The sequence below is a fragment of the Macadamia integrifolia genome, chromosome 3 (assembly GCF_013358625.1).
Source record: "Macadamia integrifolia cultivar HAES 741 chromosome 3, SCU_Mint_v3, whole genome shotgun sequence".
Classification (NCBI taxonomy): Eukaryota; Viridiplantae; Streptophyta; class Magnoliopsida; order Proteales; family Proteaceae; genus Macadamia; species Macadamia integrifolia.
In genome coordinates this window covers 26,198,406-26,214,175 of record NC_056559.1, presented here as the reverse complement: position 1 = coordinate 26,214,175, position 15,770 = coordinate 26,198,406, and the positions used below count along the sequence as shown (strand labels likewise).

The 15,770-nt window shown below is 37.4% G+C and overlaps 1 protein-coding gene across 8 annotated transcripts in view; it reads right to left on the bottom strand.

The window, feature by feature from the left end:
• Positions 1 to 152: 152 nt before the first annotated feature.
• Positions 153 to 15,770, bottom strand: part of LOC122073909 (ultraviolet-B receptor UVR8-like) — a 16,938-nt gene continuing 1,320 nt past the window's right edge. The window contains exons 2-13 of one of the 8 annotated variants that reach the window (XR_006138901.1): positions 11,339 to 11,525; positions 8,903 to 9,070; positions 8,254 to 8,335; positions 6,268 to 6,423; positions 3,905 to 4,078; positions 3,360 to 3,431; positions 3,141 to 3,212; positions 2,846 to 2,964; positions 1,478 to 1,563; positions 1,304 to 1,359; positions 520 to 792; positions 153 to 357 (exon numbers count right to left, since the gene is read on the bottom strand). Coding sequence is in view for 7 of the 8 variants with exons in the window: in XM_042638606.1 (XP_042494540.1) it covers positions 706 to 792; positions 1,304 to 1,359; positions 1,478 to 1,563; positions 2,846 to 2,964; positions 3,141 to 3,212; positions 3,360 to 3,431; positions 3,905 to 4,078; positions 6,268 to 6,423; positions 8,254 to 8,335; positions 8,903 to 9,070; positions 11,339 to 11,525 (1,259 nt within the window). In the remaining variant the exon portion in view is untranslated. Of the gene's footprint in view, positions 358 to 396; positions 793 to 1,303; positions 1,360 to 1,477; positions 1,564 to 2,845; positions 2,965 to 3,140; positions 3,213 to 3,359; positions 3,432 to 3,904; positions 4,079 to 6,267; positions 6,424 to 8,253; positions 8,336 to 8,902; positions 9,071 to 11,338; positions 11,526 to 15,770 lie in introns of those variants that run through there. The other 7 variants (XM_042638606.1, XM_042638608.1, XM_042638607.1 and 4 more) reach the window with 7 other exon arrangements.

Sequence of the window (15,770 nt, the reverse complement as noted above, 5' to 3'; positions counted from 1 at the left end):
TACATGAGGTCGATATGTATCAATGAAATGAATATAGTGTGATACTTGGGAAGAATTCCTGTAAATTTTCTTAATGATAAATGAAAAACGCAGTTTTTGGAAAATAGGAATTTCATAATTATATGTACACTTGCAAGAGAAGTTGTAAAAGACTAAATCCATAAACAAATGAAAGAAAGGTGAAAGTTTCCCGGATTCCCTTCACCCGTAGAGAAGGAATACATGTGATGTGACCTTGTGATTGGACTCTGGGTCAGCATCACTCCCACCCCCTTTTGATGAGGTCGAAACTACCCTCCCCTTTGCTAATACGATGCTAGCAATCCTCCTTCAATCATGGTAAAGGAAAACTCGGTCCTAAAAGAAAAGTCATAAAGCACTTGAGAATCAAGAATATATGGAACACCACTGAAATTAACACTCAACAACTACATTAGAAAACCAAGGAATAACAGCCCTCTTTTTTAATGCAAGAGTACTGGAGTAAACACATTATTCTGTAGCGGTTCATGTATTTACAGTGATGTTGATACTCTGAAACACGTGAGAGACGACATCCAGCAGCTACACAGTACAATGAAACGCTGGGAGCTCAATTGTGTAGTCAAAAGCTCTGAAGGTTTTGGGTAAGTGAAGGATTTAGATTTGCATCCGCTTGATATCATTCTCTGGGACACTTGGCAAGGTTTTGGGTAAGTGAAGGATTCAGATTCGCATCCGCTTGATATCATTCTCTGGGACACTTGCATCACTGCCATTGCCCTTGATTGGAACGACAGTTTTCCCCTGCATCTGCACAAAACTTGTTCCAGTTAACCCACCATTGCATTCACATCTGCCAGAATGATCCACAGGTTAATGATTCACTATGTCTTGCAACATTGTCACTACACTTGTTAGATTAGCAAAGTCACGTTTCCTTGCCACATAAGAGAATTGGATGGGCATGGATTGGTTCATACTTCATACGATGACCAATGGTAGGCCCCACACCCATCTCATTGTTAAATTTCAGTCTGAAACAAACACGTGATAAAAATGCGAGTTTAAAGTTCTGTAAAATTACAAAATGCCGTGTCAATAAAACAGAATCTAATGACATTTCCGGGATTTTGTTACTTTGAAAATCGCTTTTTAAGGTATTATCCCTACTTGTTTTCTGAAACTTAACCACAGGATAGGTGCTGGATCTTCTACCGCATGTGCCCACTCAAGGTTGCTGGTGTGGCAAGTCGTGAAAGATTGAAAATGACATTTTTCAATGGTTCTCAAACCAAGGAATGAAAAGAAAAAATGATCTTACTGTTTCATCAGGAACAACTGCATATCTCTCTGATGGTGAAACCCACGTCTTGTCTGCTCAAATAGAACCATTGAAGGTGAGTAACTCTGAATAACAATAAAGAATATACTGAGAAAAACCAATTCAAATGCTCAGACTGGAACGTGCACGGCCAATGAACCTGCAGAGAAGTACCTGATAGTGATTCGACCTTTGATGATTCTATCTGTTGGAAACTAGATCCATCAACACTCAATATCTCCAAAATCTGGGGAATATTTCTGCAGTTTCCAGAAAGGAAAAAGCTGTAACTTGAAACTTACATGTATGACAAGAAAAAGGAAAGTATGCTCAACTAATCAGTCAATTAACCCTCTTGAGTTTTAAGTTCAATAAACTATCGTTTACATTCAGTAGTCTACAGAGAGTTAAAGCACAAAGAAGCGCCTAAAGAAAAAGAAGGAACTAAACATGTTCATGTTCTCCACTTATTTTTGGTTCCAACTTGGATGATTACATGAATTGGGGTTCCTAAATGGTCATTCCTAGCAAAGTCACATGCAAGGTTCAAGGTTTTTGAAAATTCAACACTAATGTACAACATATGCAAGAATAAAGAGGAACACCATTTAGTTGGGTCAATGGGAATGTCCATTTACATTAAATAGATTAAGTTAGTTGTAATCTAATGATAGTAAAGAAAATCCCCCAAACTAACAAGGTATGGTTTATCAGATCCAGTTAGAATGAACTCCCAAGTTGGAAAATAACATATTTAAGTATCTGTATCACCTAATGAACCACACCATAATGAGATTCAGTCATCACATTCTGAAATCGACTCTTTAAAGATACTCTGGGGAATGATAGAAAATGCTATGAGAAGAAAGACACTCATCGAGGCTGATTAAGCATCTATCCCCATTGCACCAAACCCAATTTCTAATCCTCAAAGTCCACTTGAAGCTTTCAGACATGAACTCTTAAGCTTTCAGACATGAACTCGTACTCTTAACATTAACCCCCCCTCCCCCTAGGAAAATTTTTTTGCAACAAAACCGACAACTTCTATGAGCAATAGAAAGGCCTTTGACATGAGAGGATACTAGCTACTGAAACAATTTCTTCATGGCCATTATCCAGATGGAAGTAAAGAAATGACACCCACTATCCCGCACTACTGATTCTTATCACCAGCTAATTTCCTGATTCCTCAATTAATTCATTCCCCAAATACAAAAATAATACATCTTCCCCAGGTTTATAAAAAATATCAATTCTGATAAGGATTCAGTCACCACCCCCACCACTACTATTACTTTTTGGTATTACAGTTTAATGTTTGGTCCACAGGCTATTTATTAACAGAAAACAGCAGCATGAAAAGGACAAAACATATTCCATTCTCACACTGGGTAGAAGCATTCTTCATGGAAAGCTCTTCATTTTTGTCTCACGACATCAACAGGCCCACATCTACATGCTACTACATTATCCGGACCAACTACATATTAAAGGCTGACTCAGAATTTCAAAAGTTGGGCCATTCACAAATGCATTTACCTGTCAACAGAATCACCATGTCCAAGTTGTCCATTTGTACCCCTACCCCACGAAAAAACATTCTGTTTTTCTGTAACAGCAAGTGTGTGCCTCCATCCACAAGATATTTGCACTACTTTCTGCCATCAAATCCAAGAAAATTTTAGAAAAATGCACAAAGATTAGAAAATTATTTAGACAGAGCATGCACCCCTAAGATAAAATTCCAAAACAAGCAAATATTCATACAACCAGAAAGAGTAGCCAACTGAGCTATTCCAGCCAGTTTAGGGAGCTAGGGGAGCAAGAATATTGCCTGTTCCTGTGGAAATTTAACTTGCACTGGAGAGCAGCGGTCAACATTATCACCAACACCAACCTGTCCAAACTGTAAGGAAAAATAGAAGTGGAATCTTAGCAGCAACCAACAGCTGAGCTTATAATAAAACATGCCATCTCAAGCAGTTGACATATAAAGAACTCAAATCAAGAGAGATTATATGGGATAATATGGTCTAGAAATGAAAGCGCCAACCTTATTCCATCCCCAGCCGTAAAGTCTGCCATCAGATGTGACTGCCATGGTGTGACGCCAACCACCTGATATCTGCAAAAATTTGAACTATGTCCAGATAAATAATGAATAACATGTGGAACATAAAAGAAAATATTCCTCATATTTCGATTCGCCACAAAAGTCATGATATATAAACATAGCTTATAAGATGGATAGCATATGATTATGATTAGTTAGAAATTTATGGAAAGGTTAACATTTCAACCATCAAAGAAATTTTAAGCATTTTATTTTTCAGCCAGTACGCTTTTTACTTTTAAATTAGTCAGATGAATAGAGCCTAAGCACCCCAAAGTCTACTAATGAACAGAGTAATGGCCAACAGAAGAGACTACCTTTCAATAAGTAATATCTCGGTGTAGGTGTAGACTGTGTAGTCAACCAAACAAATTCTTATAGACCCAAAAAGTTAAACTTACTCTTTCAAAAAGAGATTCATTTGTAAAGCGGTCAATAAAAAAAAATGAAGGCAAATTATGTGAAGGATGAAAACAAAAGCTGACCTGAGAAATAAAATCATCTTGTAGAGCTTCCAACTGATGAGGAACAAGGTGATCCTCAAAGTCTCCATGTCCCAGCTGACCGTATTTGCTCCACCCATAGGTATATAAACCCCCAGAAGAGGAAACAGCAATTGTATGCCGCCATCCACATGCAACAAGAACCATGTTCTGTCCCTAAAATATTACATAAATAACAAATACATCTTAAAAACGGTTCAAGATGTAATTCTTGTAAGAACTAAGATATAGAAACCCCATAGCGGGAATAGAGAATAGAGCATGAAATTCCAAATTAACAGAATAGATGATGGGGAAGATTTTTTGGGTTCTAGTGAAGATGGAGATAAGCCCAGGGTATCAACAACATCATGTGGTTGAGGGTGACTCAGCAATTATTTCAGGGTGGTTTGAGCATAATGGAGAATTTCTGATGAGATTTTCTCACCTTGTCAGGCACATTAGTCACTTAACTTCTTCAGCTACTACCTCATTCCATCGAAGATCTAGATCAGCAAATTATTTGGCAGATGAGTAAGGTAGGCAAGCCTTGTATTTTGGTTTTGGCGGAATTTCCTCTTCTCAGATTTTTGTGAGTCTGCTCTTATTTCCCTTGTTGCTGTTGTTTTTATTGATTTTTTTTATTAGGTCTAGGTGTTTGGGGAGATACCTTGATGTTGTACACCATCTTGATTCTTTTTAAATAAATCAGTCAATTCATATATATATATCTGTATATTATTTTTTTTTTAAATATGAGATTGGCCTGAACCTTCCCATTTGTGATTTGATTACAAATTATATAAACAAGGAAAAAATTACAAAGGAAGGTTTCTTGCCATATTTAGCATGGTAGGGTTAGAAAAAGCATTATAGACATGAAACTAGATGCACAAAGAAGTATCACTCAAGCATTCAGGTCAAGCTGCAATAGAAAATACTGTGCCAGACAAAGGTTTTTAATATCTGACTGAATCAGATATGAGAAGTCTCTTACAATAGAATCAAATACAGCGCATCTTCATACTAATATGTCCTTGTGCAAATCAACCTACAATATTTTACATTGACAATTTTATCCAGCATCCATGTCACAGAACTGACTATGAAAGAAGAAGAATAGGAGAAGAGAGAGATCAACAGAGAAGTGGGTGAACAGAGTCGTGTCTTCCCCCAACTAACAACACCATAGCTATATATATCTTAATAAAATGCAAAAGACCAACAGAGAAGTGAGGGAGAACAGAGTCGTCTCTTCCCCCAACTCACACCACCATAGCTATATCTTAATAAAATGCAAAGTAAATAAATCCCCCTATATTAATCACAACAACAATAGGCTAACATTAACTAGTCGATATAATTGTTAATCCAATGATTATTTGGAATATTAGGAAACAAAAGTATAAATTTAGCCAACCTTTTTATGGAATATCTTCATTCACACACGAATCTTACCAAAGTGGATAATGTTCACCACATTAAAAATTCCTTAATTCTCAAGGATAATTCATCAGTACTCTAGTGTCACACATCCTTATGTGAAGAGATTGATTTCTCATCAGGTAGGAAACAAGTTCTAACAAATTTCCATCCAGAATTTAAAAAAAAAAAATGTACACAGATTGTTCCAGCAGAAACTCCTCCAGTGCCTTCTGAGTCATTAGAGGAATCTCGTCTTCTGTAGAGGACTTATTTGGTTTACTTTTTTGTCTATTCATTGAATGAATCCCAATATCCCATGAAAAGTAGATAAATTTGAAAATAACCAAAGCTTATGTAATTTAGCCTGTCACCAAAGAGCCAGCTTTTGGGTCAATTTGAGGATGCAAAACTGAACCATTGGTCTAATTCCATCGAAAAAGAATGGAAGTGTCCCAAAAGAAGTTATGAAAAAATTACAAAAATATCATTAGATTTTATTAATATGGAAATGAAATTTTTGTAATTTAGCAAGTCTATATGTACTTTTTTACATGCCTTTTCAGATCTGAATCTCTCTTTCTCGGACAAAAAAGGAAAACATGTACACAAATACAATCAGCACCAAGGATTTAGTTCTCGGTATTGGTCTCTAACGATACTGATCCGGATCAGGTCGGTCGTATTGATCAGTTTTGCCATTGCTTTTCACAAAAAGTACAATTTTTTTTTTACGATTTTACCCCTAAACTGATAACCGATCCAGATCGGTCAGGTATCGGTATCGGTCTCAGCTGATACCAATCCGATACCAATACTTAGAACCATGATCAGCACTAAACCAAAGGCAACAGTAACTCATATAATGAGTTTAAAGGAAACAAGCACACAGATAAGAATTCTGGGGAAAGAAAAAAATGAACTTGGACAACTAATTGACATACATTAACAGCAGAAACATGATGGGGGATCAAACGATCATTTCTGTCGCCTAAACCCAAGTTCCCATATCGACCCCAGCCCCAACCATAGAGCTTTCCATCTTCCGTAACAGCAGCTGTATGTTCAGCACCAGCCGCAATCATTTTTACAAATATTCCCTTCAAAATGGAACAGGAAAATAAATTAAAGTTCATCTCAAAAAGGCAAAACATTAACAAAACAAACAGACGATGTTTGGATGCCCTTAGTAAACTTTTGCAAGAACTAAAATTAGAAATCAGTAAGAGTATGCAGAAGCAGAACCACTCTCTTCCACGATAGGTGTTTAAAACCATATCATCATCACCATTTTTCCACAATTACACCATACACTACCTATAGCTTTCTAGATCTCTCATCTCAACCTCATGCTAAAGAAATTTGGAGAGAGGTCTTTAAGTTAGCTGGACTAGGGTGGATTCATGCGGGGAATAATTTTTCAGGCAGAACTGCAAAAGGGTTTGGCTGCTTATTCCAGGGAAATCACACCAAGTAATTCATTGGATGGGAATACATGGTATCTCTTGCCTCCAGTTCTTGTGGTCATCAAAAGGACTAGGTCACTAGAATAAGCAGAAATGTGGACTTCTCTCTGCGCTCGAGTTTACATGGTTCTATGTTTCCAACATTAGAAACCAGAGGGGTTCCTCTTCTGTATAGGTTGCAACTCAGTTTACCCCTTACAAGGTTGTATCTGCTTTATATTTTGGTTTTGCGGCATTATAAAATATAAAGACCCATTTTCCTCAATTTTTTTCAGCTCATCCAAAATGATCATTCATAATTAGTTTAATCATATCAGTGGTCTATGTTGTTGTTGATAAATTATTTTCTCATATAAATATTCTCTGTTCTCTTTAATAGGAGGGGAAAATATATAAAAGATGAGGAACGGGTTATGCAGACTTGAGGCAGCATAAATAAGCATTAGGTAAGACATGCGCCCTACGGAATACATGGTCATGGAGGAATAATACAAGGCCTTGTGGAGGGGAGGGCAGTAAGTATATGGTGAAGATGTTTCCTTTTGCAGTGTGCTGGTGCCTTTGGATGGAAAGGAATGTGCAAATTTTTAAGCCTAGGAGGAATCAGTTCGTGGGGTACCAAGGAAAACTCAGATTGGCTTCCTTTTGGTTGTCTGTGGACACAGACATTAGAAGAGTGAATACATATTGTGTGGAACAATTAGGATGAATTTGTAACTGGGTGAAGTGGATCCAGCTTTCTGGCATTTATAATTGGGAGATGGTTTGTTTTTTGTATAGTGCACTCTGAAGACTGCTTCTGATAGTACTGATTCCTATCTAGTGTGGACAGGTTGCTCCTATTTGTCATTGTCAATACAACTCTACTTTCGTGGGGAAAACTGACAACACTAAAATTTTGAAGGATATCTCTTGGCCCAAATTAGCTAGCAAGGAAAATCAGAGAGAATGAACCATCAGATGCCTTGACTGAGATTTCACGGTAAGAACTCGAATTTTCAAGTTTCTGCTTCTCTCATTCCGGGCTTGCTTATCGTATTCAACAAAATCTAGCACCCAATAACTGAGATTTCTACTGGTGTGGTCTAAGATACACGATCCCCATTCCCAGGAAAAAGTAAATTTCCACTGAAGCGTTGTACCAGTGGCCAACTTCAAAGATCCTTTATATAATTTTTTTTTTTGTTGGCTGTCGACCAACTTAACCAAATAATTCAACTTAAGTTGCACCGCTAGAACAAAAGGATGTGTGCAGAACTTCACATCATGCAATAATCCAATTCTCCAGTCATTTAAACAAGCTTAGAAATACAAAATAGCTTGTTTCTGTTAAGATGCAAGTGTGACTTGCTCAGTTTTCAACTCCAGAGAAGTCTTAACAGGATGATACCCAAACAGTCAAAATAAGTAAATAGAAGAGCTATGGTAAAGGATCTTGTAAAAGAAAAGAGGTACAGACGATACCTGGAAAGCTTCGACTTTTTGTGGAAAAAGTGAGTCCTCACTATGGCCAAGACCAAGTTGGCCATTTTGATTTCTCCCCCAACTTAAAGAGGAAAACAAAAAATAATAAACAAATAAAAGATATCAGTACATAAACATGCTTTAAAAAGTTCTTCAAATATTAAAGAGAGACAATATATGGATCAAACCGAAGAATCAAGGAAAGAGAAAGTTCGAAGACAGTTTATCGCAAATATGCAAGTCTCTCTAGTAATGATAAAATAACCTTTCACTTGATAGTAGGCTTTACAGATGAAAGAGAATAAGAATCACAGGAAATGAAAATCTAAATTACAAAATAAGAATATTCGGACTAATAAAAGGCTAACAAAATGAGAATAACAGATCAGTTTACCCACAGTTCAGATTAGCGGAAACTCTTGCACGTCTCCACAAAAAACTAAGTGATAATGTAAAAGAAATATACATGAAATTGTATAAAAGATTATAACAATCATGTTTTGTTCAACACAATTCTTCTATCTGTCTCACCCACAAGAAGGGTGTTGATTTTGGGGAATAATGACGTGTCAATTGACCCCAGCCTCCTTTGTTTATAATAGTAGGGTATGAGTACCAAGACAAGTATGCTCCTATGGACAATTCTAACCTCATACCAACAACTACCAACCTCTGCACCTCGCCTTCAATGGTGACTGCCAAGCAATGGCTATCCCCACAAGCAATTTGCTTTATCATCACACCTTGTAAAGCTTTGATTGGTTGAGGAGTAAACAGGTCACTGGAGTTACCATGACCCAATCTTCCAAAATCACCCCTACAAAATGAAAATGACTATCAGATTCTTCATTCTTGTACAAGAACAAATTGCAATTGACAATAGTGATGTTCTACACATACCCAAACACAAAGAAAGGGTTGAATACTCATAAAACATATCAAAATTGGTCACCCAATGACACATTGACGACATCTATAAAAATTTTCTACTCATTTCATTTATTTATTTATTTATTTTTTAAATCAGTGACCCTAAATACACTCTTAACACATTAATAAAACTTCTCTTTTTTCTATATTTCTTTTGCCATATCCAATAAAAAAAAAAAATTCTAGCATTCAATGAAACTGCACCAACCCAGTCATTTCAGCACCCACCTAGAATGTGATTGTTAATAAAGGTACCGCAGTGGTAATAGCGTCCTGCAGTACATTAGTTGGTTATGGCTATAACGGTAAGGGGGATTGTCCCTATCTAGTTTGAATCTTATTTTATTTCCTATTGTAATTGTACTTTGACTCTTAGTAGAATTCCTACTAACGTCTATTTACTCTCCTATAAATAAAGCAGAGCATCATCACGATAGACTAAGCCGAGTCTATCGTGGTTCAGCAATCCCCCCTCCTCCTCTTGTTCTCCTTGTTCTCTAGTCTTCAAGCCTTCCTATTGACTGGTTATTGATCTATATTCTGTCACAGTGATGTTTAATGGATGGATCAGTAGATAATCGTGACTATCTGGGTTTGGGATCCATGTCCAACTGACCACTGCAGGTAGCCAATGTTGGGAATGCAGGTCTGCCTAGGTTTTAAATATTGACTGCGGGAATACTTACATGGCTGCAATTTCTTCTCAGAGTGTCCATTACAATTGAGTTCTGGTGTTTTGACTAGAGTTTCAATTACATAGCTTTATCAAACATAGTCAAATTCAATTGCTCTTTGCTACAGGTGTACCACCTCATATGTTCGAATTTTTGTTAAAAGTAGGTTCTGATAGTCTTTTATAAGAATCTGGTCTTTGGGAAGTATAGTAAGTAGGCTGTTTTAGGTAAACAGAAGTCAGTTGCATCCAAGAATTTCCCCTTCTCTCTTAGCCTCTTATGAACTAATTATTCCTTAATAGTTCTCGGGGTAAGGCTGTGTAGTTCTCGCCCCCCCCCCCGACCTCGCACATGCGGGAGCCTCGTGCACCGGGTGCACCCAAGGATGAAAGAAATTAAGTGAGAAAAGATGAAGTACTTGAATAAGAAAGAAAGAGGAGGTGTAAAATAACAGATGTTCTCTGAATAGAAAAGGGAAAGCAGGATAGAAATTAGTGCTAGGCCATATCCAAGGTCCACCTCAAAACACAACAATTTCAGCAAGGTTTCGATTCTCAAAACAGGTCAGTTTTATAATATGGGTCTAATCATAGATAATAATTTTTTATCTTACTAGGAGCTGCAATTGGATTTAAATCCTGGAAAAGTTGGGTACAGGTATGTTTATGTAGATAGTTAATGGTGAACACAAATTTCAAAGTCAGAACCAGATAGAAATATAGTATCTATATATAGAACCAATTGGATTGCACGTCAGTTATGGTTCCAGAGAAAACTGAATCTAAATTTGGATCAGGATTCAGATTTATCTGGATCTTACCTGCTTTATGCCCCGAGGGGGAGTAAATTTTTACAAGGAAGAGAGTTCCTCACTATAGAGGAACTAGTTACAACAAAATTAAAAATGTTTACAGCTAACAGAGTTCATATAGTAAACCAAGTTGTTGTAATAAGTTAGTGAGCTTAATTGAGATGAATTCTATTGCATCAGCAACCCTCTTGGCCGACATATTAGCATCTCCAAACATGACATCCTAAAATCCAAACCCCACAATCCTCCCCTTTCCAATGCCTGGAAAAGGGTACTAGAAGAGCTGCATATCAAAACTAGACTATATTGGAAGTTTTCTAATAAAGTCAAGAAGTGCTCTTAATGTCATGAGGAAAGGTTGTGTCTGTCATTAAGAAAAGAAATTTCTTTAGTGAATTTTCTTATTCAGATGGCAGCCATAATAAATAATCTTTCAACATGGCATTACTTTGAAAACAATATTTCAAACAGAACTTTGTTCTATAAGAAAGAAAATTATCGGAAAAACAGAAAGAAATATGTAAAATGCAAAAGGGCATACAATCGTATGAATATTCATAGTAGTCACACACACATGGAACATGGAAAAAAGAATGGGGACAACACATTTTGCCCATCTGTCCTAAAAGGAAAATGAACAATAACATAGTTTAACAGATAAGGAACACACCATCCCCAACTATACACTTGCATCAGAGCTTCTGAGTATGCAGCTGTATGATCAGCTCCACATGTAATAGAGACAATTTCATGGCCATCTAATTCACTCATTTGGGTAGGAGAAAGTCGATCTTCAGCATCTCCATGGCCTAACTGTCCATCCTCGCCTCGTCCCCAAGAGCAAACAATATTTCCAGCTGGAATTCATCGACAAATTACGTATGTTTTCTTTGTATATGCCATCAGTTATACATCAGTAGTAACATGAAGCTGGAGAAGTCTTGCCCCATAAACCACATTGTATTTATACCGAAAATAACAAAAACAAAAACAAAAAGAAATAAAATCTTGTCTAGTTGACATTATTTGTAATGAAGTGAGCAATAAGATCACAACTTATGCTACAAGGCATATATTGCATACCTGTGAGCAATGATAACATAAGGCTCCATCAAGTTGACATATCTTATGATCAACAAACTAAATATGGTCAGGATTTTTCCTTTTACAGGTCAGAACGAAATATGAATAACCTTAAGGAGGATGAAAGTAGGCAAGGCACAAGGCCCAGATGAGGTCCCAATAGAAGTGTGAAAGAGCTTAGGAATCAGTGGTTTATCTTGTCTAATTAAATTTTTTAATAAGATTATGAGCATAAAGAAAATGCCAGATGTATGGAAGAGAAGTATTATGCTTCCGATTTACAAAAATAAAGGTGATAATCAAAGCTGCAATAACTATAGAGGCATAAAACTAATGAGTCACTCTATAATTTCGATGGAGCATGGCTCTACTACTACAGTTGCTTCAGCTACCTCTAGTGTATCCTCTCCTCTTCAGTGGCATTACCGGTTGCATCTTTCTCTTTGCAAGCTTCAACAAATGGTTCCCACTTGCAAGAATTTCTCTCGTCTTGAGTGTGAAGCATGTGAGCTTAGAAAGCATCACCGTACCTCATTCTTGTCTCATTATGTTCCCCACAGTTCTTTGTTTTTCTTAGTTCACTCCGATGTGTGGGGTCCATGTCATGTCAAGAGTCAGGTTTTTTCATTTTGTTACTTTTATTGACGATCATTCTCGGATGATGTGGTTATATCTGTTAAAGGATCATTCTGAATTTTATCAGCCTTTAAACAGTTTTATTCTGAAATGAAGACTCAGTTTTGTGTATCAATTAAAGTTTTTTGTTCAGATAATGCTTTAGGATATACCCAACGTGAAATATCTGATTTTTGTTATAATCATGGCATGATACATTAAATTAGTTGCACTTATACTCCTCAACAGAATGGTGTTGCTGAATGAAAAAAACCAGCACTTGCTAGAAGTTTCCTGTTCTTAAATGTGTTGAGTGCATGTTCCCAAGTTTTACTATAGCGACGCAGTTCTTACTGATTTCTATTTAATAAATTGCATGCCATCTATTGTTCTTAATAACCAATCTCTCCTATCCATGACTTTTTCAGAATCTTCTCTGTTTGGTTTACCCCCCCCCCCCCCCCCCAACAAGTGTTTGGTTGTATTTGTTTTGTTCACAATCTTTGCTCTGGCATTGATAAAGTCGCATGCTATCACTGCTACCAAGTGTGTGTTTCTTAGATATGTTCGCACTCAGAAATGTTGTGAGTGTTATGATCCTATTATGTGTTAACACTTTGTCACAGTATCCCACCCAAAATTGAGTTCGACCACAAAGAATTTCTAGTAATACATGCTAAAATCCAATTTAAATCAAGAAACCTATCTCACTCACATTATCAAAGAAGAAAATTCATCCACAAAATTGAAGTTTCACTTTTGGGTAGGATGAACGGAGGTAGAGACAGAGGGAGAAAGAGAAGAGAAACAAGAGTGGGAGAACTAGAGATACCATGATTTCACCTTCCATAATGCCTTTATATTATATTTTAACAAACTCAAATCAACTCACTAAGACTTATCCCCATCACTAGGGTCTTACTAGAAATCCAATTTAGCAATTGCACTATATAAATATTATCTTTCATTAATTTCAACAGTTTCTGTGACTTTATTTATTTATTAGAAGTTCCATATTTTAGCACCCAAATTATAATATTCATGGTGCAGTCAACATTGCCAGGTCAACCTGGATCAACCCAAGAGCCCAATAGATTGGTGTTATTCAATGACCCTACACCCTGAACAGTTCAACCTCTGGTCTGATTATTTCTTGTATGTGTGTTTTACTTACCAGCCTTAATCTTAGTCAAGGTGAAGTAAGTAAAGGGTGTACCCAGTGCACAAGGCTCCGGTCACTGCGGGGTCTGGGGAGTGCCATAATGTACACAGCCTTACCCACGCTTAGCAGAGAGGCTATTTCCTGACTCGAACCTGCGACCACATGGTCACAATGAAGCAAACTTACCGTTGCACCGAGGTCCACCTTCTCAAGGAAAAGTTCGTATCTAGTATAATAAATTACATCCGGCATCAGGTCACCAAAGGTTAGTAAAGAATAAAGTTTTCAGAATAGGGTTAAGATAATCACAATTTAGACAACTTGGAAAAATTCCACAGGCCAAAGATTAACACATACAAAAAAGTATCAAGGATGATGGGAGGTCAGTAATATATCAAAAAAGGTGGAATGTATAAAAGAAAAGTAGGATGGCGAAAAAGGTAAAAGAAGTAAGTACGATGGGGGGAAAAAGGAAGGAGAAGGTCTGGATGAAACTAATGTCTAGTATAATAAATTATATCTGGCAAGAGCCCTGATAAAGGTTAGGAAATAATATTTTTTTTTTCAGAATGGGGATATGATTATCAAAATTTAGAGAGGAGAGGAAAATCCCAATGACAGAAGAAGAAGACCATCGTACAAAATTAGTATGATGAGTAATAGCTGTCAGATCACATGCATATGGCTACTGGTCCACTATCTCACAAAAGGTGGAGTAGATAAAAGAGTAGCAGTATGAATTAAAGGTCAAAGAAGTAGTTATGACGGAGAAAAAAAGGAAAAACAAGAAGAAATAGGTCAGAGTGAAATTTTCACATGAAGAAGAGATTACAGTTGTCATGAAGGCAAAGGACATTTGAAGCTTTAAACAGAAAAGACAGATAACGAGATCAATACCAATATCATGCTCTTTATACATCAAACATCCTGTATTCAATCAGTAGCCAAAAATACAGGTTACTTATAGTTGATAAAGCAGATAGCCCATGCCAGTCATCCAAAGTCCGAAGACGAATTGGGTGTGATCAATAACATAAAGCTAAATAATTGGATGAAAGGCATATGGTATAACAATAAGAAGTAAGGTCACAAACACCAAAAGGAATTGGGCTACTTAACAGAACAATCAGACATCATGCCTACATGGCTGATAGCTGCAGGACAATATAGCAGAGGAACAAGTGGCCCAAGGAACACTTTGGGCATTGCCCCAACCTGCCCTGGACATGGAAGGTTGGTAGATTGAGCATAAAGGTACCTAGTGAAGGCACAGGGGGAAATCATACTCCCAGACCAGGATATGCTCTATGTTTAACAACCAAAGGCACGAGGGAGCAACTAGACTTGGAGAACACAAGCTTGAACCAATGGCAAATTGTTAAAAAGTCCGAACATGAGAGAATGAAAATACTTCAAGAATCCAATGCTTGTCAGAGACTCATAGCCAGAGCAAAAGAGAGCAGAAATTCTCCAGAGAGTCCAAGGTTCTAACAATTCCCCCCATCTCCTCCCCCCCCCCCCAAAAAAAAAAAAAAAGAATCCCTGGCACTGAGCAAATTCATGATTATGCCTTAAGAGCTTAAGACAAAAATCAAGGAGGGTGTCTCGCCAAGGCACCCAAGAGAGTGGTGTTCCTTCCCTCCCACCCACACCCACTTCCCCCTTCTCCCTTCCCCATCAAGCTCGCTCAGAAGCATCTACATTACCAAAAGCTATGCCACAAGGGTCAACAGACACAATGACACTTCATCAAGGTACAAGACCACAGGAAGTGGACTAAAACCTCAATTCCATGAAAAATCCCAATCTCTACCAAGTGTTTTATCAAGTATGCCTGGCTTCTTGGATCTTGGGTTTGCATCCCATTCGGAAGTCCACAAGAATGACATGTAAAAAAATAAGAAAAGGACAAAAAAACTCTGGATCTATCTCAACTTTAATGAGGTTGACAGTTTATAGCAGAAGGAGAGGTAGATATCAGTGGTGGAGTAAGATTGACCTTGCTAGATCTCGTGGATTCACATTTCACAATGTGGACAGTGGTCACACAAATGGTTACTCAGTTTCAGTGACTATGACATTGACCTCCCCACTGTGTGATCAGGTGGTATGGACACAATGAGGTCTAGAGAAGAGCCAACATGGCAGTATTGGATGCCACATTTGTAGTGCTCCACAATGAAGATCAATTCGAATGCACTTACATTTACCTACCCTCCCCATCTGCACTCCCACCCCCCCC